General features: G+C 44.9%; 1 protein-coding gene across 8 annotated transcripts in view; it reads left to right on the forward strand.

Annotated features, from left to right (window-relative positions):
- The first annotated feature begins 227 nt into the window (after positions 1-227).
- LOC140358699 (RNA binding protein fox-1 homolog 2-like) overlaps positions 228-24,807 on the forward strand; it is a 46,101-nt gene continuing 21,521 nt past the window's right edge. For 5 of the 8 annotated variants that reach the window (XR_011926722.1, XR_011926721.1, XM_072443712.1 and 2 more), the window contains exons 1-2: positions 230-936; positions 12,253-12,303. Coding sequence is in view for 6 of the 8 variants with exons in the window: in XM_072443712.1 (XP_072299813.1) it covers positions 694-936; positions 12,253-12,303 (294 nt within the window). In the remaining 2 variants the exon portion in view is untranslated. Of the gene's footprint in view, positions 937-12,252; positions 12,304-16,705; positions 17,605-24,807 lie in introns of those variants that run through there. The other 3 variants (XM_072443718.1, XM_072443714.1, XM_072443716.1) reach the window with 3 other exon arrangements.

A 24,807-nucleotide genomic window follows, 5' to 3' on the forward strand; every position in this document is an offset into this window, starting at 1 on the left:
GAGAAAACACTGACCCTGGATCAGCCCTCCTCAGCTCGCTCTCTCGCTCGTGCCCCGGTGTCCGTGAACAGAACTGACCGTGGATCAGCCGCGCGCAGCTCCAGAGCTCCCGAGCTCCCCCATGTGGGACCGAGAGCAGAGGAAACCGCGCAGAGCCAGGTCCGCACGCCAAGACACATCCACAGCGCAGCGAGGAGAGGACGGAGCGAGAGACTGAACCAAGGAGACGCGGCTGGAACACGACTGCGGGCGGGAGCACGGAGAACCGGGCGAGCCGCGGAAGGACAACGCACTCGGCTTTTCCGACGCTCATTTCCAACATTTTCCATTATTGGCCGCGAAGAGCGCGCTCCAGAGCCACATTTAGAACCAGAGCTAGCGGAATGTAATGCTAGCGGCTAGCTAATGTTAGCTGGCTAATTAGCTCGTCAGGCGTCCAGGAGTCAGACTGTGATCTTTACTGAAACAGGTCATTGTTTCTAAATTGGCTGTTTGCTCCATTTATGACATTACAATTGGCGCCATGTTCTTGTTTCACTAAGCAAATGGAAACTTTGACAACTAAGCTTAAAAGCTGCCAGTAATAATATATTTCTAGAATAGTTTTGAGTGCGTTTTTGGGGAAAAGAGCACATTTGGAGTTGTGGACTATTACAAAGGAGCTGAGACTGACCGGAGACTGTCCGCCGTCCAATGTTAATGTCGACTGACGTTGCATCTTTAATGCTTCCCGTTAGTCGGGGAATAATGGACCTGGAGCGGGACATTGATACTGCGGCTGGAGCCGGGGTCCCAGCGGCTGTGCGCGCCATGAAGAGGGGCGACCCGGAGCCAGACGCACAGACCCCCGCTGCCCTCAATGACCTGCCCGGGGCGGAGTGCAAAAGACCCAGGATAGACCCCGGCACCGGGGCCGTGGTGGGAGACATAGGACAGGTGAGGCTGTCATACACATGTCCTGATGTTCATCCTCTTTCAGCTTTTGTTCATTGTGTCACTGAGAATGTGCAATGTTTTTGCTCGACACTTTCCTCTCATCAACAATATGCTCATGCTTCATTGCAGCAAAATGTGAAGCTCTTTATCCAGTGACACTGTTTAAGAATAGAGCTGTAATGGTGAAAGGAGACTAGAGCCAGACAAAGGTAATATGAGACAGGCTCCACAGCTATGACAGGCACAGCCAACATCAGAGCCATTCATCACCCAGAGAGCAGCAGAGTAAAGCAGTCACATGTGAAGCTCTATCTTTAGTCAATCAAATATAATTCAGGAAGGTTGTGTTTATTCGCCCTTCAAATCTGGACACACTCCTGTGCTGTTAATCACTGGGTGCCCCTCTGATTGTCGCTAGGTGTTAAGAGGGAGAGGGGTGGGGGAGGGTCAGCACAGTGAAAGACAAAGAACAGTCTTTTGGGTGAAGGCAAAAGAAGAGTACAGCTCAGGGGCCCTTCTCCTTACATGGGTCTTCCCCATGTCCCCAGCAGGGCTGAGGCAGCGTTCGCCTGCTTGTCCTTGTATATTACTGTAAATCAGTCAGATGGAGCACCTCATGTTTGCACTCTGCAGTTCTCCTCCTGGTAATGTCTGCCTCATCCACAGAAACACATGCATCACTGTAACGCCTCCTCACACATGCTTTCATAATCCAGCAGCTCTGGCTGTTTAGTTCAAGGAAACGGTCCAAACAGTTGTGGAGAGCAGGGACTCGGGGTTACCTGCACGTAACTGAATCCCGGGGAGCTGTTGAAATGTTTTAATTGGCTGTGTCTGAGCGGCTGCAGAGCCAAACATGTGCCGTGCAATGTCCGCCGCGCTGATAACTTCACAGCGGATGGACACGATGATGGAAAAAGGTTAAAGCCGCAGGCGAAGATGATGTGACCTCACTGCCCATCAGTTATATTGAGTGTGTGTGTGTGTGTGTTATAGGGGGGAGGGGCTTGTTTGATGGCTGAACAACAAGGCTCAGACAGTTTGATGAAGTAAAAACAGATTTTAGGCACCATCAAAAACTGCTAATTGATGTCATCATATTTGAACAAACAGCAGCTTTTTAATACAATGTATTAATACCATTGTGCTGACCTCGCCTCAAGATGAATTCTTGTGATTTTGCGAGTTCCCGCTGATTCGTTTGCAGTCCGGAAAGTGGTTTAACGGGCCAATCACATGGCATTTAGGGCCGGCGGGCGGGACTGGAACCAATCACAGAGCAGCAACCCGAATCAAAACAAACATGGCGGCGCTAACGGCCGTTCTTCAGACTTACACACAATGACACTTAATATATCTGTGGATGAGAAGGAGGAGTGTTCTTTTCTGAACACTGGATTTAACACAATTTAGTATTGAGTATTTTTTTACAGCTTTCAGCGAGAAGTGAATGTAGTTATTTACTGTCCCTTTACATTTTGTTTCTCATCTTTAGCGTACATAATCCAAACAAAGAAATATTGATGTTCTATGTGACATTATTGAGGTAATTCTTTGAGAGGACTTCATGTGGGACATGTGCTGGACCCACACGTGGGTCAAATGAAGGATAAGAGAGTTAGGGTAAGTGTCCATTAGGCCAGGACCATAAAGATCCTGATGAAGCTGGGGCGATGGCTGATGGATTGCAGGGATGCCATGGAGAGTTGAGGGCTGCAGATAAGCAGGAGCGGAGGCTCTGAATGAAGAGTCAAAGCAGAGTAACCCTCTGGCTTCATGCTAAGGTGGATATAAAATGAAATTACATTCTGGGAAATGTCAGCGTATTTGTCAAGGTGTGGCTCCTGAATAGTTGACTCTGGCAGAGCTCGTGCCTGGGATGAGCAAGACTGAATCGGGGGATGCTCCCTTATCTAAATGAGCCTGGCCATTACCATAGCGCTGCCATTCAGAGGTGTAGTGAGGCACTGACCTTCCTCCTGACTGTAAATCAGGCTTTTTATAATAAATGTGAGTGCAGCGCTGAGCCTGCTGCCCTTTGTTACTGCTCTCCTCCCCCACTTGTGCTCATACATACATTCATACACAGTCTGTGCGGACCCCCATTTCTTACCTCTGCTCCCCTCTGGCTGTCCTCTGATTACCCCCACCCCACCCTGGCTCGCCCCAGGCGGCTTTCCAGATTGCTAATTGAGTCCTGGTTCACAGACATTCTGGGTGCCATCCCCCAGTCGTTACTTTCACCTCTCATGTTTAGTATATTTGAAATTAAGATGTGAAAACCAAAATATCCACATATTCAGGAACAGGAAATAGTTAAAATTCTGTATTCCAGAATCCAAGTATGTGCTGCTGCTAATGCTCCTGGAGTTGTTTTCAGTGTGCACTTTTTAAACATGGCTGATCGCAGTTGCAATACTCTTTCGCCCTGAACCGTGCCGTGTATATTACACATATATTATAGAAAGTACAACATGTCCGACCCTGGTGACGGAGCTGCATACTTCGACGTGGATTGTCATGTGATGTGGCCCCCTCTTAACCCAGGAGAAGCTTCATCGTTGCTGTTTTCTTTGTCCTTCATGCCTCACGTGCCTCGCTCGTCCTGCACTCTTTGTGGTGATGCGTTCCCTGGAGGCAGCGCCGCGGCCACTCAAACCCTTGGTGCACTTTCCCTCACTCTCCGTCCATCTCCCTCTCTTTCCGCGAGAGCCGATTTGTCCTATCGTTGGCAGTAAAGAGGCTTTGTGTTACGCTAACGAGATCAAAGCTCATTTAGCGGAGGGCATTAACAGGCCTGACCGCTTTAACAGGGCCGGAGTGGAGGGGGGCGGGGCCAGAGGTGGGGGGCATATGGACAGACAGATTATGTAGATACTAGAGGTTATTATTACAAAGCCACTTTATTCAGGATTGCTGGCCAAAAGAACGTGTCACGGTTTATTATTCGGAACCAAAACTCAGTAATCCCGGTTCCTAATGTTAAAGCTTTGCTGACATCAGATTTAAATCACATCTGCTCATGTCTGTCTGGGGTTTCTCTGCTCTGTTTGGAAAGGTTTCCGAATTAACATTGCCATTAAAACATTACCAATGGGGCTGAACACTATTCTGATTAGCATACTTTTGAGGGAGGTACTGAAATATTAACTTTCAACCCTTGTTTTTCCTTGTAATATGAAAAACGTAACATTAACTTAATTCTAAGCCATTGAGTTGGATATGCTATTCTAATATAACCTTTTCTTTCTTATTAATGTCTAATTGAACTGAATATTTGATTAATACTGTTTTTGTCTTCTCTGTCCTCCTATGCTGTGTGTGTTTAGCCGAATTGTAGCCCAAGTTTGTCTTCACTAATGCGTGAATAACTCGATAAATGCTCTGGCTCAAACTCTGGCTCAAACTATCCAAATGTTCTCTCTTTGTCGAGAGTTTGGAACAATCTCACTCCCGTAACGAGCCTCTGCACCTCTGTGTTAATGATTGCTGTTAATCTTTGAGCCGTGGCCCAGGCGAGTCTTGACTTTTGAACCAGCAGCGATAAGCTAAATATTCCTTTGACGCTGTTGCTTCACTCGTATCCTTTGCTTCTATCTCTGCCGTGCTTTGCTTTGTTCCCTTCACTACACTGGGCTTTATTGACACAAGAGCCGCGCTGCTATTGCCAAAGTATGAGGAGTAATCAGATTACATGGGAAAGGCACTGACTGAAATGGACTGAGCGTACCCCCCCATGTAGACCCCCCTCCCCAAGGCTGCCCCCAAAATGTCACACACGCTCCCATCCTGCCTCTTTAAATGGAGATATGCCACTTCTTGCTTTCATGTCGGGGTCAGGCGGGATGCCCTGACACCCCTGCAGTCACGTGGCCGTTATGAAATCTATCTTCATCATCAGCCAGCTCTGCCTGTGTTTGCTAATGTCTTACAGTGCTGCGCAGCGCCTGCCGGCTCGGCTTTGGCCAATCAAAATAATCAATTGTGACGGTGAATGATGCATGAGTCAACAGTGCGAGTGCATGGTAAAGCAGCACTACGCTATGTTCTTACTGCTTTACGTAAACGTGTCAAGCTTGCATTTATTCAGGTGTTTGTTTGCTGAAAACATCCCACAGATCTGATCTTACCCTGGTAGTGTCACCTATATCTCTCTGCGCAGGTGAATGGATTAGATTTAATTCCATACTGTGTAACGTTCCATAATGGTGGAATCCTCCATCAGAAAGATTACATAGTGCACGTAATACTGACATTATGTTCATATATTGAGAAATAGGTAAATGCCTTTTATCCACCTGGTACTGTACTGTACTGTACTGTACTGTACTGTACTCTACTGTACTCTACTCTACTCTACTCTACTCTACTGGTTACAGTAGAAGTTTGATGCTTCTATTTTGTTTTGTGCCCACAAATGAGTTTCTTCTTGTGGTTGTTGTTCACCATTTTGAGATGGAGGGATTGGTCGGCAACCAACAATTATTTTTCTAATCAATGAATTAATTAGGTGATTATTCTTTCATTCGTTATTTATTTTGTGAATGGCCTTTTAAAAAGGCGATATTTATAATCATATTATTATTAATACATGCATATTGTAGTTACGATTATTAATATAATAATACGAAAAGTAATTATTCAATTGCTAAATAATTTGACAATTATTTACATCATCAATTAGCTGCAACTAATCTATTAACTTGTTTCAGCCCCAATCTAAGTCGTTATTATTGAATGGATTGAGACATTTAAGGACATGATTGATGGAATATAGTATTCTGCATAACTAAAACTATATCCACACTTGTCTCATAATGGAGTCAATAAAAATACTAAATGTAAATCCTCCAATGCTTCAACCTTTAACACTTTGAGTTGCAGAAGTGTGTTTCTGGCACATGCAGCGGCTCAGCCTCAGCACAGGCGGGCCATACATTAAAAAGCACATAAACGCAGGCCAAATATAGGAATCCCACTTGGAATGCAAAGTGTAAAACATACTTGTAGACGTTCGTGGCCAGTGCTATGTACAAACTCAGAGAGCGGCTCTTGGTCTCGCCTCCTTCGCGCCCGCCCTGCCTTCTACTCCTCCGTCTGCTTTGCCTGTCACCGCGCGCCGCAACTGCATTTGTCATTTTTTGGCCTCATCATGTGGCTTTGATATTCTTCCACAGCACATCTCATCCATCACTCTGTCCGCTGTCCTCCCGCCGCATCATTTCTACTTCTTTTGCCTGTTTGGGATGCACTTTTTACAGATTACTAAGATTTTCACTCGATAAATATCTGGACTTTTTTCCTATCCTTGACATATACAGTAGTTTCTATTAAACGCACTGTATTTTACCGTGACATTTAAAGTGTAAATAATGTTAAGCAGTAGAAAACCCCCTGTTGGTCGATTGCGATGCATCTGTAGGATTTGCACCTCGACAGTTGTGTACATGCTTCCAATTATGACTGAAGACTGAATATCCAGGTAACTCACAACCATTTTAAATCCTTTTATAACTATAACTAACTACTTTTTTAAATCCTTTTATAACTATGGCAGTATTCTATCCCATCTTTGACTTTCTTTATCGGTTCGGATGAAGACACATGGTGGTGACCAGTAGTTGTATAATGCCCTCTCTGGCGTACATGGAGCTGGGAGGGCAGCAGGTGGGGCATTTCTTACTTTAGGTGTTTGAATAGCATGGCCTCTCTCTTCTGTCTGTGGCCCAGTCGCAGACGCCTCTGTAATTACCCCTGCACCCCTCCCCCTGCACCATCTGTTGACCTCATGTCATTTTGCCTTCACCAGTGCCTCTTTTTTAACTCCCCCCTTCTCTTCAGCAACTCCCAAACTTCTTCACATTTCCTAAAATAGCAAGGCCATGAGAGAAAAAAATAAACAAGCGAGAAACCCTTTCGTAAAAAAAAAAAAGTTTGTTTCCTGGACTTGATTTTTAGTCTTCCAACCCTTAAGCAGTTTGGGAGCTTTCGACAAACAACTTCAAAAAGTTTCCAAAGTGCTCCGCCATTGCTTTCAACTCCTCTAATGGATTAGTTTTTCCATTTGATTTCCTGTAGGGTGGAACAAAAGTGCCTGGGAGACGTGCAGGCGTATAACGGACTCAAACGCAATGCCATATGGCAAAGGCAGACCATGGGTAAATGAGGTATCAAGTTCAAACCCCCTCCCCCAATGTCTTGAGAAAATATAAATCACATGCATTCTTAGCCAATGACTCATTGTCTCCATTTCGCAAAAGTTGGGCCACTTGATTCCACTCTCTCCCCTTCTCTCCCTCTCCGTTCTTAACTTAACCCATGTCCAAATTCCTCCTCTATGCTTCTCTGCCTGCCCAGTTTTCCTCTCTGTCCACTCTCAGTGCGCCACAGATAGATTGATTCCAGATGTTGCCCGGCTCCGCCTACTGTTTTTTCTTTGTTCTCGTCCATTCGTGACCTCGCTCTATAATTTGGGCGCATTTGGTTTGGATTTTACAGGAATTCCATCATTTCTGACTTCATAATCCTCCTGCAGAGCCCAGTCACTCCAGCCTCCACTTTCTGCTCATTTTGTTTCATTGAAAAGCACCGTAATGAGGGCGCCATCATGCCACCTGATCCCCTCACTCGGTATTCGGAAAACCATTGAAATCCTTACTATACATCGACACGATTCTATTCGTCTCGACTGGATTCTTTTTTGCCACGTCGCACAGGGCCCTGCAGCTCCCAGCACCACGATCTTCACACACTCACTATCTAATACTACCACGGCGCACCAAGAAGAGTATTCCCTCTGGGACCAGGCACGAGGGGGAAATTAGTTCCAGATGAAACAGGAAGTGGTGAGCAGAGACAAAGAAAGCCTTGTTTCAGAAATGTATCCACAGGGTCAAGGTTGTGACCTAGCGGCACAAAAACTTACCTAACCTTCACATATAGCATATAACCCCATTCCTTGTTCTTTGGCTATTTCTCTCCAGCCCATAATGTCTAGACTTTCCTTCCCTTGAGGCCGCCATCTCTTTATGTCTCTATATGTCCCAAACACGTCTGCTTTTGCTTTGAATGGTTTTCCAGGATGTATAGTGTATTAAAACATTCAAAGAAGATTACAGTAAGGCTCCAAAAATGCAGTTGTTTGTGCCTCATGCAAGTAAAGAACATTTGATGACTGGGCTAGTGAGAAAGGGTATATGAAAATTGCGGTCTGTTTATCTGATGATATGGGGATTGGAAGAGAATGTAGTTCTACTGAATTGTCTGAATACTTTTGCGTGTGTAAAGTTCTAGCACTGTTTATAGTGTTATCTTTGTGTGACTTAACTATCAAGAACATGACACGCTACACTAAACAAGAGATACGTTTTTTGTATAAAATGCGTTAACAATAAAGCAATGAATAAGAAGTGGAGCGCCGCTGGCCGGGTTCCCAGCTGTGCCTCACCACTGGGGGCTCATACCTCCTGCCCGTCCCACTTCTGTTTGGATAACTACCTCCACTCTCGCCCTGAAATCACTGCACATGCAATGATAAGTTCTAACACAAGACCAAAAAAAACAATCCAGTTTGACAGTGTTGGTGCAGCCGACAAAGACACACACTGAGCGGCGTGTTGGCTCTGCACCCGCTCGCGTGGTTATTAGAGCGCAGGTTTGGACATGCTGGATGTCAATATGTCTCCACTGTGATCCCTTCAGCCTCTGACACCTGCGCTTGATTGGCTCAATGAGCAAACCAGGAAGTGGGCAGGCAGCTGGGGGTCAGGGCAGCAGGGTTAACACTGTTGACACTCACTATGCGGCCTACTCTCGAGCTGGACCAACATGAGGAGAAACATTTTTAAATGTATTGTAACATTAGCACTTCAGACAGCAGCCTAACACCCATCCCCCTGTACATACATGTGGGACAGCAGGGTGTCACCAGAGGAGTCACAGAGCCCCCTCCTTAAATATGCATTAGAGTGGAAACTCAGACAAGTTATAAGATAAGATAACCTTTATTTGTCCCACAATGGGGAAATTACAATGTTGCAACACAGATTAGGTACAGAAACAGGTTTTTAATTTATCCATTATTGATTTAATGCCAAAATGTATCCACTGTTCTGGTCAACACCAGTAAGTCCTAGTTTACCATCATTAGGCTGGTTGTATTGTGCTTTAGAGCCGAGGCAGGAGTCTCCCTGGGCGGCCATGTTTCCCCCTTTAGGCCATGTTTCCCCCTTTTAGGCCATGTTTCCCCCTTTTAGGCCATGTTTCCCCCTTTAGGCCTGCAGCAGGCGAGAGTGCAGTTATCATCTCGCTCCACGGCTGCTGTCAAAATATCATCGTTTGGTTAACTTTCCACATTGTTCAGAAGCCCCTCCTCGACTCCTCGCTCTTTGTCGTCTCAACTATAGCTCAGTGCAAATCAATGTCACACACGAATAAGCAAGAATGGTTGAGAAATAATTGAATTAAGAACAATTACCAAGCAATTAGGCACAACAAAGGTTTCTGGGCCAGGGGTGAATCAGGAGGGGGCAGCCTCTTTAGATCGCACTCACACACTCTCTTGTCCTTGTTTGAACTTGTTGACTTTGCTGTAGAGCGAATTGATGATGTAATGTTCCCAACACCAATCTCTCAAATCAAATATATTGATTAGGGCTGCAGCTGTCGCTCATATAGTGGAGTAATCTTACGATTATTTTCTTTTCTTTCGAGTAAACTAGTGAGTATGCTTTTAAAAATAGTGTATGGAATATACACTATTTTTAAAAGCATACTCAATATGTTTTGGATAAACGCTGTAGCTCTTAGTAATAAACAAATAAGGAGTTTCTGATTAAAAGAACACGTTTGACTTCACTAGTCCAAATTGTCACCAGACTGAAGTAAACAGACCAGATTAGATCTGAGCAACAGTTCATTTGCATTTGCACTACTTGTTTGTAAAACCTTGTTACATGAGGCCAGTGTTTGTTTGCCTTGTGTTGTTGTTTTGAGCTGCACTCTTTTAGCAGCATTAGCACTTTAGCCACCGTGTCATCGCAGACTTTCATATATGCAGTCCTCTGTGCTCTTTCACACAACAGAACTATGCTTCCCAGTCACACTCGTACGTTTAAAATACACTGTCCTCTCTGTTGTGCTCCATGGTTGTGCTGTAGTTGAGGGTTTAGGGTCAGACACACATGGCACTGGTTCTGTGTGCATCCACAAAGAGCACTCGAAACACCTCACACCACTGTAATACATCTGCCCGACCTGCGTGTGTCACTGTGGCACAAATCTGCTGCATTTGACTTTACAACTGTTGCTGCTCAAACTCAATATGAGCTCACTATTTTTTATAGTTCAAGCTTTATGGAAATAAACTATTAATGTTGTGAATCGAATGAGTGCTTTCTGATTTGACTCACACGGGTTGTGGGCTTGTCAGAGCAGCATTACTCTGGCATGTTAATGCTCTATTCCACTGCAGTGAGACATGACTTGTGTTTTTACCTGTGGCTCCTGATCTGTCCAGGTTTGCACTGGTTTGTATTTATTTTTATGTTCTCACAGCACTGTCATCACAGAAGTTTGTTTTCTTGTTGTTGGCTCCACACTAGCGCCGCTTTTAGCACAGCTGTAACATCCACAAAACCCTCTCGTTTCTTTCTTCCGCGTGTTCCCCAAAGCCACACGTCTCTTTCCCGCTCAGACCTCTCTGCTCAAGTTAAATCACTGCACTGAGCAGATGCTCCAGCAGCACAGCAGAGCTGAGCAGCTGGGGAGGGGCAGCTGGTGTAAACAGGGATCCCGCGGGGTCTTAAAAAGTCTTACATCTGATATTGGAAATTTAAGGTCTTAAATCGTCCTCAATTTGACAAAAAAATGGGTTTCGTTTAAAGCTTCTATTTTGAAGACCTTGCTTCCCGTGCAGATTTATCTGAATTCAATAAAGAATGTGCGGGATGTTTGTGTCGTAGATATTCAGTTTATTGTGAAAAGTCTGTCAGGTTAATAAGCGTCAGATGCGCCTGGAGCCACAGCCTTTTCAGAGCTGTGAGTCAAGCTCCACTAACAGTGAGCAGAGCCCTGCAGCGGTGAGGTGAGCCCCGCAGCGGTGAGGTGAGCCCCGCAGCGGTGAGGTAGCGGTGAGGTGAGCCCCGCAGCGGTGAGGTGATCCCCGCAGCGGTGAGGTGAGCCCCGCAGCGGTGAGGTGATCCCGCAGCGGTGAGGTGATCTATGTGAGGCAAGAGCCCTGCACTGACTAAACTGTAGAAGCTACGCAGTCTACATTCTGTGAAGCCCCGAAAGTTTGGAATCTAACGAGAAGGTTTTAAAGACTGACAGGTGAACTCACTGTAAATGGGGCTGAATATGCGTCTGACGTAGCATCGTGATCCGCTATAAAAGCTACACAAACATAGCAGGCTGTAGCCTGAAGTTGCAGAAGTTGTGTGCGCTGTCCCTGGACATCATGGTCACAACTGATGAGTGTCGTGAAGGAGGGACAGGTGGACGGGTGGACAGGTGGACAGGTGGACAGGTAGACGGGTGGACAGGTGGCCCTCCAGGCGTTCAGCCGACTCAAATCTGGACAGGGTGAACTCAGGGTGAAGGAACAACTTGAACATGACCTCTATTAGATGTTATTTTGATTTAGATTTTTTTTTATGGTTTGAATTGAAACACATCTGAGAGTCAATAAATTAAGATGCTTATTTCAAATAAAAAAGGCTATACATAGGAGGCTTATAACAAAGGCACCATCGCATTTTACTGGGTGCTTATTATGTTCTAAAAGCAATTCCCTTTATTTTAGGTATACACAAGCAATGCCTATAGTAAACATAGTACACCAATAAAATCTATTATTTGAATATGTGTGCTTGGTCTTAAATTCTTCTGGCCAATTTCTCACTAGAACCCTGGCAAGGATTGAGGGACTTGTAGTTCTGGCTACAATAAAAATGCTATATTTTGCATTTGAATCAAGCCGCGGGCCTTATGTGTGACAGCCCTGCTCATGTATGACATCCATGCCGTTTTTATCTGTTAAATGTTTCACAATAGTTCAGTTTTTCTCAATTCCTCTATATATGACAAGTATTAACCAATCAACACTTGACTGCACAGTTGCAGTGAGGTACCATGTGGCTTTGATCCGATGAATGCTCACCCCTGTGTAGTCTATAAAAAACAAGCTAAGTGCAGCTGTTTTTCTGCTTGAGAGCTCTCCAGCTGAAATGTAAAAGTTTGGGACTGTCATGCAGCATCTGTGTGCTTGTTCAAAGTGCTGCCACTCACCGCTCTCTTCCCTCCTGTTGTCTCTTGCAGAACAATGAGCCTTTAAATCCTGGTTTCCATGGATACCCACCTCACAGTCAGGTAAGAGATTAGTGACTGCTTGCAGACCATTGTAAAAATCGTGAAAAATATCCTTGAACGTTATTACACGGAAATGCGATGAAAGCAAATGGTTTGTGTATCTGGTGTTATGTACGCCATGTTATGAATATTCCCTTTGACATGTGTGAAGTTCATGTCCTTCAGTTGGGTGTCATATTTTGTCTTTTAGTAATGTTCCGCGCCACTGTGTTACACTGTTATATTTTCCTGCTACAGCCTCTGGTGGCTCATAAATGACTGTTAGAGGGACTGATGAAAGAGAAACGTGCGATTGAACCTCTTTTCACAGTGCTGACCCTTTGAACATAGACCGACATTAAGCTATTGGCTGCTTTAAACTAAGCCGGCGCTGTGCATGCTGCGCTGCCTCACAATGGCACCCACTCCCCTCTCTCTCCCTCTCAGGCAAACTATCTCTCCATGCATATTGCTCCCAATAATGAGTAGTGTATGTGCCGCGCCGCGCCGCGTAGCTGTCTTATCTACCTTCCAGCAGAACCAAGAGTGGCTTAGCGCGTGCCACGGATGCACGCATGGCGCCTGTGAAGTCTCCATGCGTGTTCCTTTGTCTACGGCCCCTGGCCTGTGTTGGATGTGCAGCTCTCTGGCAGTGCCACAGGAGGGGAGTGTTGGTCTGCTCAGCCTGATGGCCCCCCAGCCTCCTCCTCTTCACACCACACTGGCCCCCAGCCTGTGCTCATTGTCCGCTCTACACATGCTCGCTCCACACTTCTTCTTTCAGGGGAATATACTTCTCCAGCGGCGTGACGGAGGTTAGGAACAGGCTGACGACTTATTTAGGTTCCAAGAAACCATTTTCAGCATTGTGTCTGGGATAGAACAAACTGTGAACTGGCCACAAAGTATTAGGGTTAAAGGATGTAGCTTAAAAGAAATAATATTTTTCTCATTTATGCATAGGGGAAACATTGTAGGAGAAAGCCTTATCCTCAAATTGTTAACATAAATATGTGTCAATACATGATATTAATATACTGTATAAGCCATATATTGTATAAATAAGATAATAATATACAATAATAATTAGAATAATTCTGAGTTCTTGCCGACATCACATCTGCATCAAAATACCATGTGTTTGGCAGATGGTATTCACTACCTGAATAATACTTCTACTGTCAATCATGACACCAATTATAAACATATTTATTCTACACATATACCAAATTGTTTTTTGTGTGAGCATCACCTATTTTATAAAGTTATGCAAAACGATCCCATAAAGGCAGTTTAAGGCCAGACACTGGTGGTGAAGAGAAAAGAAACATAGATTTCATATTTTCTGTACAAATGTGATGTTTTCATTTGAGAAAAAGGCATTTAATGTTTGAAAATTCTCTAAAGGACATAGTTCCAGGCCAGCACATAAAGAACATGAGGAATGTAACTGCGTGTCTATGAAGACGCTTTCATTCAGTGCTAAAGCATGAAAACAGAACTGAACCAGAATAGAAGTGGTTGGAACCAGGTATAAAATTCAACAAACAAAATGAAATGCAACAAACATATATTTTCATTACATATATTTTATGAAATGCCAAAAAAAACCCGATGTATAAATATGTATAAATCTATAATGAAAACAATATGCAAAGAATATTGTGTATCCTAAAACTACAAAATTCATGTTATTTTTTAAAATGATTGATACAGATGAGTGACACTCATGCTAAGATATGATGGCTCAGCCCACTCGGGGGCATGTGGTCACAGCCCAGTACTCTCATTACTCTGGGTGTGTACAACACAGAAAGATTGAATGAAAAGACCAAAATGACCTGAGATATTTGGTTTAAATTTTACATTTCTGTTGTCTCAGTTTCTGAGACATCGACAGGAATGGAAACATTCAAATATCAAAATATCAATGTTTGACCAGTCAGTATTGTAAGGCACTAAAACCTGAAAATATGAAAGCAATGTTACTGAAGTCTCAGTGGCATAAATCTTACATAATAAATATTTCCCCTTTGTTCATCTGAAGCAAACAAGGCCAACATCTGACCCGCTCTCTTCTCATCTGACCCGCCCTCTTCTCATCTGACCCGCCCTCTTCTCATCTGACCCGCTCTCTTCTCGTCTGACCCGCTCTCTTCTCATCTGACCCGCTCTCTTCTCATCTGACCCGCTCGCTTCTCGTCTGACCCGCCCTCTTCTCTTCTGGCCCGCCCTCTTCTCATCTGACCCGCTCTCTTCTCATCTGACCCGCCCTCTTCTCATCTGACCCGCTCTCTTCTCATCTGACCCGCTCTCTTCTCATCTGACCCGCCCTCTTCTCATCTGACCCGCCCTCTTCTCATCTGACCCGCTCTCTTCTCATCTGACCCGCCCTCTTCTCTTCTGACCCGCTCTCTTCTCATCTGACCCGCTCTCTTCTCATCTGACCCGCCCTCTTCTCATCTGACCCGCCCTCTTCTCATCTGACCCGCTCTCTTCTCGTCTGACCCGCTCTCTTCTCATCTGACCCGCTCTCTTCTCATCTGACCCGCTCTCTTCTCATCTGACCCGCCCTCTTCTCATCTGACCCGCCCTCTTCTCATCTGACCCGCTCTCTTCTCTTCTGACCCGCTCTCTTCTCATCTGACCCGCTCTCTTCTCATCTGACCCGCTCTCTTCTCATCTGACCCGCTCTCTTCTCATCTGACCCGCTCTCTTCTCATCTGACCCGCTCTCTTCTCATCTGACCCGCTCTCTTCTCATCTGACCCGCTCTCTTCTCATCTGACCCGCTCTCTTCTCATCTGACCCGCTCTCTTCTCATCTGACCCGCTCTCTTCTCATCTGACCCGCTCTCTTCTCATCTGACCCGCTCTCTTCTCATCTGACCCGCCCTCTTCTCATCTGACCCGCCCTCTTCTCATCTGACCCGCCCTCTTCTCATCTGACCCGCTCTCTTCTCATCTGACCCGCTCTCTTCTCATCTGACCCGCTCTCTTCTCATCTGACCCGCCCTCTTCTCTTCTGACCCGCCCTCTTCTCATCTGCAGTCGGACAATTTCAAATAGTCTTTTAACATCCACTGTTTGACACGTAACTCTGTTTTATCAAAGATTGAAAAGTCATCCTGACTAATATATTCTGCCCTTGAGCTCACGTATGAGGGGCCCTTGAGCACACGTATGTGGGGCCCTTGAGCACACGTATGTGGGGCCCTCGTGCACTGCCTGGTCCTCATGCAAATGTCTGGAGCTGGGCTGGGCAGGGCTGGACACGCCTGTTCATAGCTGCTGTACATTTGCCCCTGTCGAATGTTGTGTATGCATGTTTCAACTGCCTCTTGGTCTCGCCTGTGTCAATATGAATGTGTTTAATGGTGACAGGCTCCTGGGGGCCAAACTGCTGGTAAAGTACGGGGCCCGGACACAAGTCGACACGAGACATTTGACCTTTGGGGGCCGTAGATGTCACTCTCCCGCTATTTATGTCATGTAAAAGATCAGGGATGACAACACAAGTAAATGGCAACATGGAGGTCACAGGCCTCATGGAAAAGTAGAGCTACAGTGTAATATGTCCTCAATAAACACTTTATCAGCAGTATTCAAACTATAGAGGAAAAATATAATTCATTGACTGAAATGATAATAAAGTAATAAAGTGTATGTCTCTATCTTGCTAATTACTCTAATAGTTACATTGATATACAGTATATACACATATATATTGTATATTGTAGTTTGGGTGTTCCACGAGGAAATTAGTTGTTTTGTATTGTCTATTTCCAAAATGACTCCAAATGTTAAAAGTAAAAATCTGATGCAACTGGACAGTTTTTCAAAAAATGGTTTTGAAAACGTTGAGCGTTTGAAATGTAAAACTATAGCTCACAGCAGTGTCGCTGCCACGCTGGAGCAGGCCTTTGTTTGAACTGTGTGATGAGCTGAGGACAGATCTAGGCCTTTGTTTTAGCCCACATATTTGTTTGTGTCAGCGCAGGTACAGGTCGCCTCACGTCTGTGTGTACATTACACAGCCACAGTTTATCGCCTGGTTCAGTCTGTGAGCTTAATCCAGCCATCATCCCTATTCATCCTCTCACTTACAGCCCTAATCCTGTCATCCCACTCTCTGTTCCCCTTTATCCTTTTATCTACGTCTCCAGTTATCTGTCGTTTGCATCCGCTGACCCTCTGTTCTCCCTGACTTGGCCCTTTTCCTCTGCAAGCACCTCCAATCACTTCTCTGGCCCTCCCTCTGCATCCCTCTGGACTCCATTCTAGCCAGACTCAGCAGATGTCTGAAAGCTTGGCATCAGGGCTTTTTTTCCGCAGGGTTCAGTCCCTCCCATATGAAAATGCGGCGCAAGGAACTGCACTCTGCGAATTAAGCACCCTCCAACAATAAAGTGCGGGGATGAGGCAGTGCAGCCTTAGTTCGCTCTCCGCTTAGGTTCAGCCACGCTCGCCTGGCTTTTTCCACAGACAAGAGTTGAAGAAGACAAGAGGAATGGTGATGTTGGAGCCTACCCACGCAGCCTGCTATCAAGCTGTCTACTGACTGGCCTACCTACCACTGCTTTTTGGAGCTGACAGGCTGCCAAGCAATAAATAAATCATCAAAAAACGCTGCAATGCAGTGGGGGTCGCGTTCTGTACTCTCAGGCAGCCAATGCGTGGATAGAAGACGGCATCTTCCTTCCTGTTCTTTTTCTCTCTACAGGGGTTTGAGGAGACGGCCACAACTGCACTCTGTCTTTAACCAGGGACGGGGCTAGCCGGCTACTACTGAATGATGGATGCTTTGATGGATAGGAGGGAGTCAGCCTAAAGAGGGAGGGAAAGTTTTTAAAAGAGGGGCGGGAACAAGAGGAAGCAAAGGGGGGAGCAGCGGGATGTGTAATGCAAGCGTGTGAATGACAGACGCAGCGCGAAGAGGAACCAGAGAGGTGGAGTGAGGAGATTCGGGCTGTCAGGAGCAGAGAGACGGCAAGGCCAGAAAAGGTTCCTGGCCTGAGAGTTTAAAAAAAAAACAGGCGGTCGGGGGCTGACAAACAGACAGTGGATACGTGCTGGAGGAGAGAAAGAAGAAGGGACTCGCCGGAGAAAGGGAAGGAGGAGGGAGTGGACGAGGGAGAATTTGAATGTGTGAGACAAACGTGGACTGAAGCCACCAGCAGCTCATGGTCCTGGAGCACAGACACAGGAGGACAGGAGGAGCAGGAGAGCTGGACATGCACAGGGAACCGGAGGGCAGTGCACAGTGGGCCGTGGTTCCTCCAGAGCAGACCATGATGGGGCTGTATTATCCTGCACTGCTGCCGGTGAGTAAGCGAAATGTGAAACAGAAACAAATTGTGGACATGCCAGAAAAGTCAAATCCAAGCCAGAGAAAGCTGCTCATTTGTATGGAAACTAGCTTGAGCATTTGGACAGTCTAGTGTTTGTAGTGAGCTGCATGTTGGCCCAGGTGAGGCCTTCGTCACAGAGGTGGTATCTAACACCAGAGCTCGTCCCTGCAGATCACTTCTTTGAAACGTATGTTTCCTGGTCATTGTTTTAGTCAAATTTGTGCTGCCGTTTCATCTGTTTAGTGTTTAGTTTGGTCACTTTGTTGTTGCGGCCGTTAGCTGTGTGTGCGCTTTCATGTCAATATGTGCTGAATGTGCTGACATACTGCATTGCAATATAAGAATTTTAGTTGATATTGCTGTTTTTACAAGGCTGTGCTTAGCATATTGTGGGTGTGTCTGCGCTACTTTAGCTGGAGACAGCCCGAGGAGCAGATCTGCACTGGGGCCCTGTTTAAGCATGTCCCTCTGTGGTGGAGGGTTCCTCCAGGCCCCTGGGGGAGGTTGGGGTGCATACATCAGGTTCTATGGCTGCTCTTTGCCTGTTTTAACATGAATGTATAGCAGAGGTTGTATGCCCACAGCACACAGACTGCTCATGTGTGTAGCCGTGTGTGTGTGCTGTGTGCAGAGTGTGCTGGTTTGGCAGGCCGTCTAACATTGTCATCCAAGCTGTCCATGCAGCTCAAACTTCATCTGTCCCTGGACACAGAGAGACAGGTGCCAAGGCCCAGTTGTTTCAGAGCGGCAACGCACCAGTTGTTGCTTGAAATACTTTAGTGCCTCCTACAGCATTGCTATTAATGAATCACTGTCCTCTTGTAACATGAGATCTCTGACAGCAAAAAAAGTGTCAGTCACACAGCTTCAGAAATGACCCAGAGGCCTGCTCATCTGACAGCCATAGTTTTTTAAGCAGAGATGTCTTAACATAATTTACCATTTTTTTTTACAAAGCCGCAGCATGTTGGACTATAACGCGGGCATTGTTTAAGTCTTGTGCTGTGTTGATCGGTCACTTCGTGTTGATCGGTCACTTCGTGTTGATCGGTCACTTCGTGTTGATCGGTCACTTCGTGTTGATCGGTCACTTCGTGTTGATCGGTCACTTCGTGTTGATCGGTCACTTCGTGTTAATCGGTCACTTCGTGTTGATCGGTCACTTCGTGTTGATCGGTCACTTCGTGTTAATCGGTCACTTCGTGTTAATCGGTCACTTCGTGTTAATCGGTCACTTCGTGTTGATCGGTCACTTCGTGTGGCTGGGCCCACAACAAGACCACTTAAATCTCAATCAAATGTTGCCCTTTTCACCATGAACTTTCCCTCTATCTCCCTCCTCCATGGTTCCCCGCACCCTCCAGGCTGTAGCAGCTGTAAGCCAAGCACATTATTCCTCTTCAAAGAGAATGACACCAAATGGAGGCTGGCAGCAATAACGAGAAGGGTACAAGGCAGGGTGGGAACACCCTTTAAAGGTGATACCCCAGCAGTCGTCACCACCACACCACTTCAAAACTTATGTCTCCCCCTTATTTTTGAAGCTTTTGGCATCAATTCGAGCTACCACTATGATCATCTTTGTCTTATAAAGTAGCACAGTCACAACAAGTTGATCAAGTTTTGTCGCAATAGTTAAGTCCATTCGATTCAGTGTAGAACATTTACACCTTTAAGGGAGTCCAGATGTACTGCCGGCTGCAGACGGACTCAGGGCTGAGATGCAGTGAAGAAGTGCTGCTCATCTGTCTGTCCATGTGGCTCCATTACATAAACACTAACACCCTCTGCCCAAATGACAATATCAAGTTTGAAAAATGGTTAAGATTTAAAAAGGTCACAATAAGAATACATTTTATTGAATTATCTGTAAAGTAAATCTCTTGGTCTCCTGGTGAGCCAGCCACTCCCATCAGAAAACCAGCCAATTTTAGGATGCTCTAATCACAGACACTCATTTGTAGCAGCAGAAGACATCTCCTTGAATACAGATGTAATGAGTTTTTCCCTTTTGCTTGATGATTTGACAGAAATGTGTTTGCCGTTTCTCACTCCTCGTGTTTTTACATTTCTGTATTTTGTACTTGTAGCCTCCATGTTTGTTTGGACACAAAGGAACTATGTGTTTCTTGATTAGTTAATTGGTCATTCACACCTATGAGGGACAGGATATGGTGCTCTTGGCTGGCTCAATCTCTTGGAACATTAGAACATCATCACTTTTCAATTATTGTTACTTTGCTGCAGGTTTTCTGATTTCCTTTTTCCGTTTCACAACTTGGTGTTACAAAACTCCCCATCACATCTCCATCTTTGTGTTTGTCGTCCGGAGGTGCTGCATCCTTCCTCTGACCTAGCCTTTTAAGGTTAAGCAAAAGAAATGTGTCTTTGAGTATTAGTGCAGCCGAGCAGTTCATCCTCAGCGTTACCTTCACTAAAGTGTAAGGTTAGAACCACTTTAGGGCAACAGGCCTTGGAGGAGGATCCACTCACAGGAGCTGCTGTTTGTGAGAGTGGAACATGAACAAATCACACACACAGACACCAAAACATGTATGTTTAGTACACAGCCGCCCCTGGTTTCTACTGTTTAGGGCTGCATCATTTTTTCATTGTAAATAATATATATATCATTATCTGTACGTCACAGACTCGGACACAGAAGATGAAAATACTTTAATTTTCAACAAAGACAGTGGCAATATTAAACCAAAATTATTCTTATCATCAATGATATAATTTAATAACTTGAGTCAGCATATATCAACCTTTATTTGTTTGATTATGTATTTTAAAAGTCTCAATATACAATAGAAATAATAGTTTGACTAATCGTAAATACTCAGAAACTATTTGAATAATTGTTAGTCAGGTCAGCCCTATAGAGCTATTCAATAAATACATTTTAGTATACTCTATGCATAAATCAGCAAGATGCAGCTCTACTTTGTATATTCTATAATGCTGCTGCTGCTGTTCTGCATAAACACATGAACAATAGTGTAGCAGTAGATTTGCTCTGTGTACAGTCCGAGTTAGCAGAAAAACATCCCTGCTTGTGGTCAGTGAGGCCTAAATCACTGAAGAGTGTTGGTCTAGTGCGCTCTAACTGCTTTCACAAAGCTTTTGCAGCTCTGATATTGTCAGTCTCTAATGCTGCTGTCAGTGCTCCTCAGGCGTGTGCCAGGGTCAAGGGGTGAAAGCATCGAGTGTTTACACTGTTCGCCTCAGCAGTCATCAATGTATGTATCTCCATGGTTACCAGCATGCAGATACTTTAGAGATGAGGCATGCACTTTTCGAATTCTAATATTAACTGTAATTTTAGAATTTAAATTTAGCTTTATACCCTGCTTATAAGGGTGCACAGTGGCAAAGGCGGTAGCGCTCTTGCCTCCCAAGGAGATCATGGGTTCGATTCCCGGACCAGACCAACATCACATGATCTCTCTGGGTGGAGTCTGCATGTTCTCCCCGTGTTACTGTGGGTTCTCTCCGGGTTCTCCGGGTTCTCCGGCTCCTCCCACCGTCCAAAGACATGCATGTGTTTGGTAAAATTGGTGACTCTAAAATTGGCCCTAGTGAATGAATGTGAGAGTGAACTGTCTGTAATGTCTGTGTCTCTGTGTTGGCCCTGCGACAAGTTGGCCACTGTCCAGGGTGTACCCCGCCTAAGGCCCGAAGTCACTGGGATAGTCTCCAGTCACCCGCGACCCCGAAAGGGAACAAGCGGTAGAAAATGGATGGAAATTTAGCTTTATTTGGTGTTTCATTGCTTTGAGATCAGTTGTAACTCTGTAGATTGAAGGTTACCACTTATGTCAAGTAAGTAATACTATAATACTAAAGTAAATGAATTAACTCCATACAAGTTACGTTCAGTAAAACATAGGGTTTTTGTCCATGTCTGTTAATCATTTTCCAGGCTCCAGCGTGAGGCATGAGAAGCTGCATGTGTGATTATGTTAATGCTCCTCATGCTGACGATGATCTGAACTGTCAAAAACAGGCATGTGGCATGTCACACACCTCCGAGGAGACGAGGAGACACTGACAGACATGTGTCCAGCTCCTGCTCCCCACTCAGGGCAACAACTGCTCTGCTCCCACCAGTCCCTGCTCTCACCCCCAGGAGAGGCTCATGTGTGGGACGTGTGCTTCTGTGTCATGATGTCATCAAAGTCCAATGAAACCTCAATATATATAACCTCACAATATGTTCACCAATGTATTATTATTTTTTCATTTCCTGAAGTTGGAATTAATGATCCAGTAATTACTATGCAAATCCAGAACTGTGAAATACAAACAATCCCATCTAAAGGAGAAGCTGCGGTTTGGAGTGTGGAGTTTTATCCTATGGAGAGATTGGTTATCCATAATGAAGCAATGCCTAATTGAGTCGTTCTGTATACCAGTGCTGGGCTAAAGGACTTACAAGTCTTTAACTTACTCCAATCAGTGTCCTCAAAAACAAACGCCACGCTGTTAGGGTTGTAGCTAACTAAAGAAATGCTTGGTCGACTGAAGACATGCTATATCGACCAGTTAAGTATTACAACCCGATGCTATGGCAGGAACCTTTTTTAGTTCCAGCCCCTATTTGATGCGCTTTTGAACAGCGTAAGAACTGGGAACTGGGGCCAGACTTTGGAGACTTTTTAGCTCCCTCATAGGGGCCTTTTTGATAACACAAGTACATTTACAAACTTGACTGTTTTGATTTTCTGACTTAGACAAACACTTTTGAGCCACAAGAGAAATGACTTGGACACAGTAGCTACACAAATACAATAATTCTTAATTAGTATATTGATTGCGTTTTACCATTAATTTCAATGTTTGTTCCCGCTTTTGGTGCACTACAGTTGTATGTTTAGTTTACAGTGCTTAAAAGGAGTAGGAATGAAACAAATAACAACTTAGTAGAATATCTTTAAATGTATCGTCGGTTAGAGCCATTCTCAGCCTCTGTTGTGGTGTGAGCGAGCGAGGAGGACCAGGTGGTTCCTCCTGAAGGGGGACTGGGGGAGAGGGATGTGCAAAAACGCCTATTCAACACGACTAAAGGAGCATCAACATTTGAGAGAAGAATGAAATATGAATACAAGAATCTCATAGAAAGTATGTTGTTATTTGCAGAGGACATGCTGTCATCTAATTAATTACAGCCTTTGCAATTGACTGTTATAACTACGTCAACTGAAATTGTGATTTTGATTTGATGGCGATATATTGTGGTCATTTATTCTACTCCGTTACTCCCAGGTTGGTCTTTCTCTTCCGTAGAGCTTTTCATGAATAGTAATGAGTTGATGTACATAGTATTGTCTGTTTTGGCTTCCAGGCGCCTGGGCAGAGGCCTGTATGTGATGGACATAACAGAGCCGTAAACCCTTTGAGTGACTGGAGAGGCGGGCACTGGTGGTTTAAAGCAGTGCAAAAATCTCCCCCTCTGGCTTTCATCAAGTGTGGTGAGGAGGGGGGGGGGCATACCAGCCCCAGCAACAGAACAGACTGCAGCGGCTGACGCTCGCTCGCTCTATCCTCGGGCTGCGTCTCCCCTCACGCAGTTCTGGAATACAAACTGTATGATTGATGAGCGTGGTCGGACCCAGTAGCATAACCACTTACCCATTAATCAGTGGCTACTGGGTGCGTTATTTGGGCGGTGAGGTGAAAGTCAGCAGACTTGATGGGCTTTGCAGTGAAAAGCGTTTCCCCTCCCGCGCCCTGATCTGCACTGGAAAAACACATGGTGCTGCAGGTAGAGGCTTCTGCATCGCGCTGAGCAGCCGCTCCAAAAAGACCTTTGGTCATTATTTAAACACAAAAGCTCACACTTCAATCCTTCTATTTTACAAGAATGTCTGTTTATAAACTTCAAAATGTCTATCTCAGAGCAATATTCTAATATTTATGGTTTTATTCAATCCAGCATCTTTTTAGGGCTGCACAAATATTGCAGAAATAATGCCTTCAATATTTAGAAATATGTCCCATTACTTTGGCAAATGCAGTAATCACTTTTGCACAAAACTTTACATATTTCATTTAGACTTTGGTAATTGGATGAAAATGAAGCATATTTCTTTGTTAAAATGACAAAAAGCTCATGATCTTCCTTATTAAAACCTATTTTAGTCTAGTCTAGTATTTTAATTGTTTTACACATTTTGATAAGTCAATGTAAATGTTTTGATGAACTGATCCTTGTATGATCAAATATGAAATAAACATAGTCGATTAATATGATATTTCCCTCGTATTATGTAGCTCTACTTTACATTGACATTTTTCCAACTCTTCATAGATTCATGAAGAGAAATTCATTGTGCAACACATTTCCCATTCCTGCTGTCCAGAGTCCAGAGCTCTTGTCATCTTTTTGCTCGTGGCCACTTCTCTGCTGTAAGTGAGTCTAATCCCAATGCAATGTGGAAGAAGGTTCATTTTGTTCTTGGACAAGCAGAAGAACATGCCTGGTGTTTGTATCTGCCACAGACTCGGTCACCACATGTTAGACCAACATGAGCAACACTTATTGAGAGACGAGCCGTTAAAATCCATCAGTCTGGAGCTGGTCTGCAGGAGCTGGGTTCAAGTCTTAGTCTAAACCCGCTTGTAACGACTTGTACAGGCTCCAAACTTGTAGAAGCCTGTGCTTCAAAAGGCATTACCCAACCCAGGGTTCATTCTGACACGTTCACAGCCGCGAGTGAAATGAACAGAGTCCCAAACGTCTCGCGACACTGTGTCACGGGGGCTAAAGCTCAGGATTAATCAGAAAAGTAATTAGGCTGAATAAGTGGCTGTTTAGATTCAGCTTTTTGCACTTTTATTCAATTATGTGCTCTATTTAAAACCTCACACACATTAATTGGAGAAATTCTTACTGTACATAAGGATTGAAAGATCAAAATCACAAGCGGGAATCTCCTGGCGGCTGTCGCAGGTCAGCTCTGTGGACCTTTAGCTCTGCGTTGTATGCAGTCTGTCCAGGATGAGGCCGGACGTGTTCCAGGTTAAAGTGGTGAGTTGATAAAAAGAGAATGCAATGGCAGTGGACGTGGATCATAAATGAGAAGCAGACCTCTCCTCCAGACTGCACCAGCGGCATTCCTGACCCGCTGACTCTGGAGCCGCACTGCCCTACATGGCAACATCATATACTGA

This window comes from Eucyclogobius newberryi, unplaced genomic scaffold, assembly GCF_026437365.1.
Source record: "Eucyclogobius newberryi isolate DKJ021-1_F unplaced genomic scaffold, fEucNew1.0.hap1 SCAF_13, whole genome shotgun sequence".
In the NCBI taxonomy this organism is placed as follows: Eukaryota; Metazoa; Chordata; class Actinopteri; order Gobiiformes; family Gobiidae; genus Eucyclogobius; species Eucyclogobius newberryi.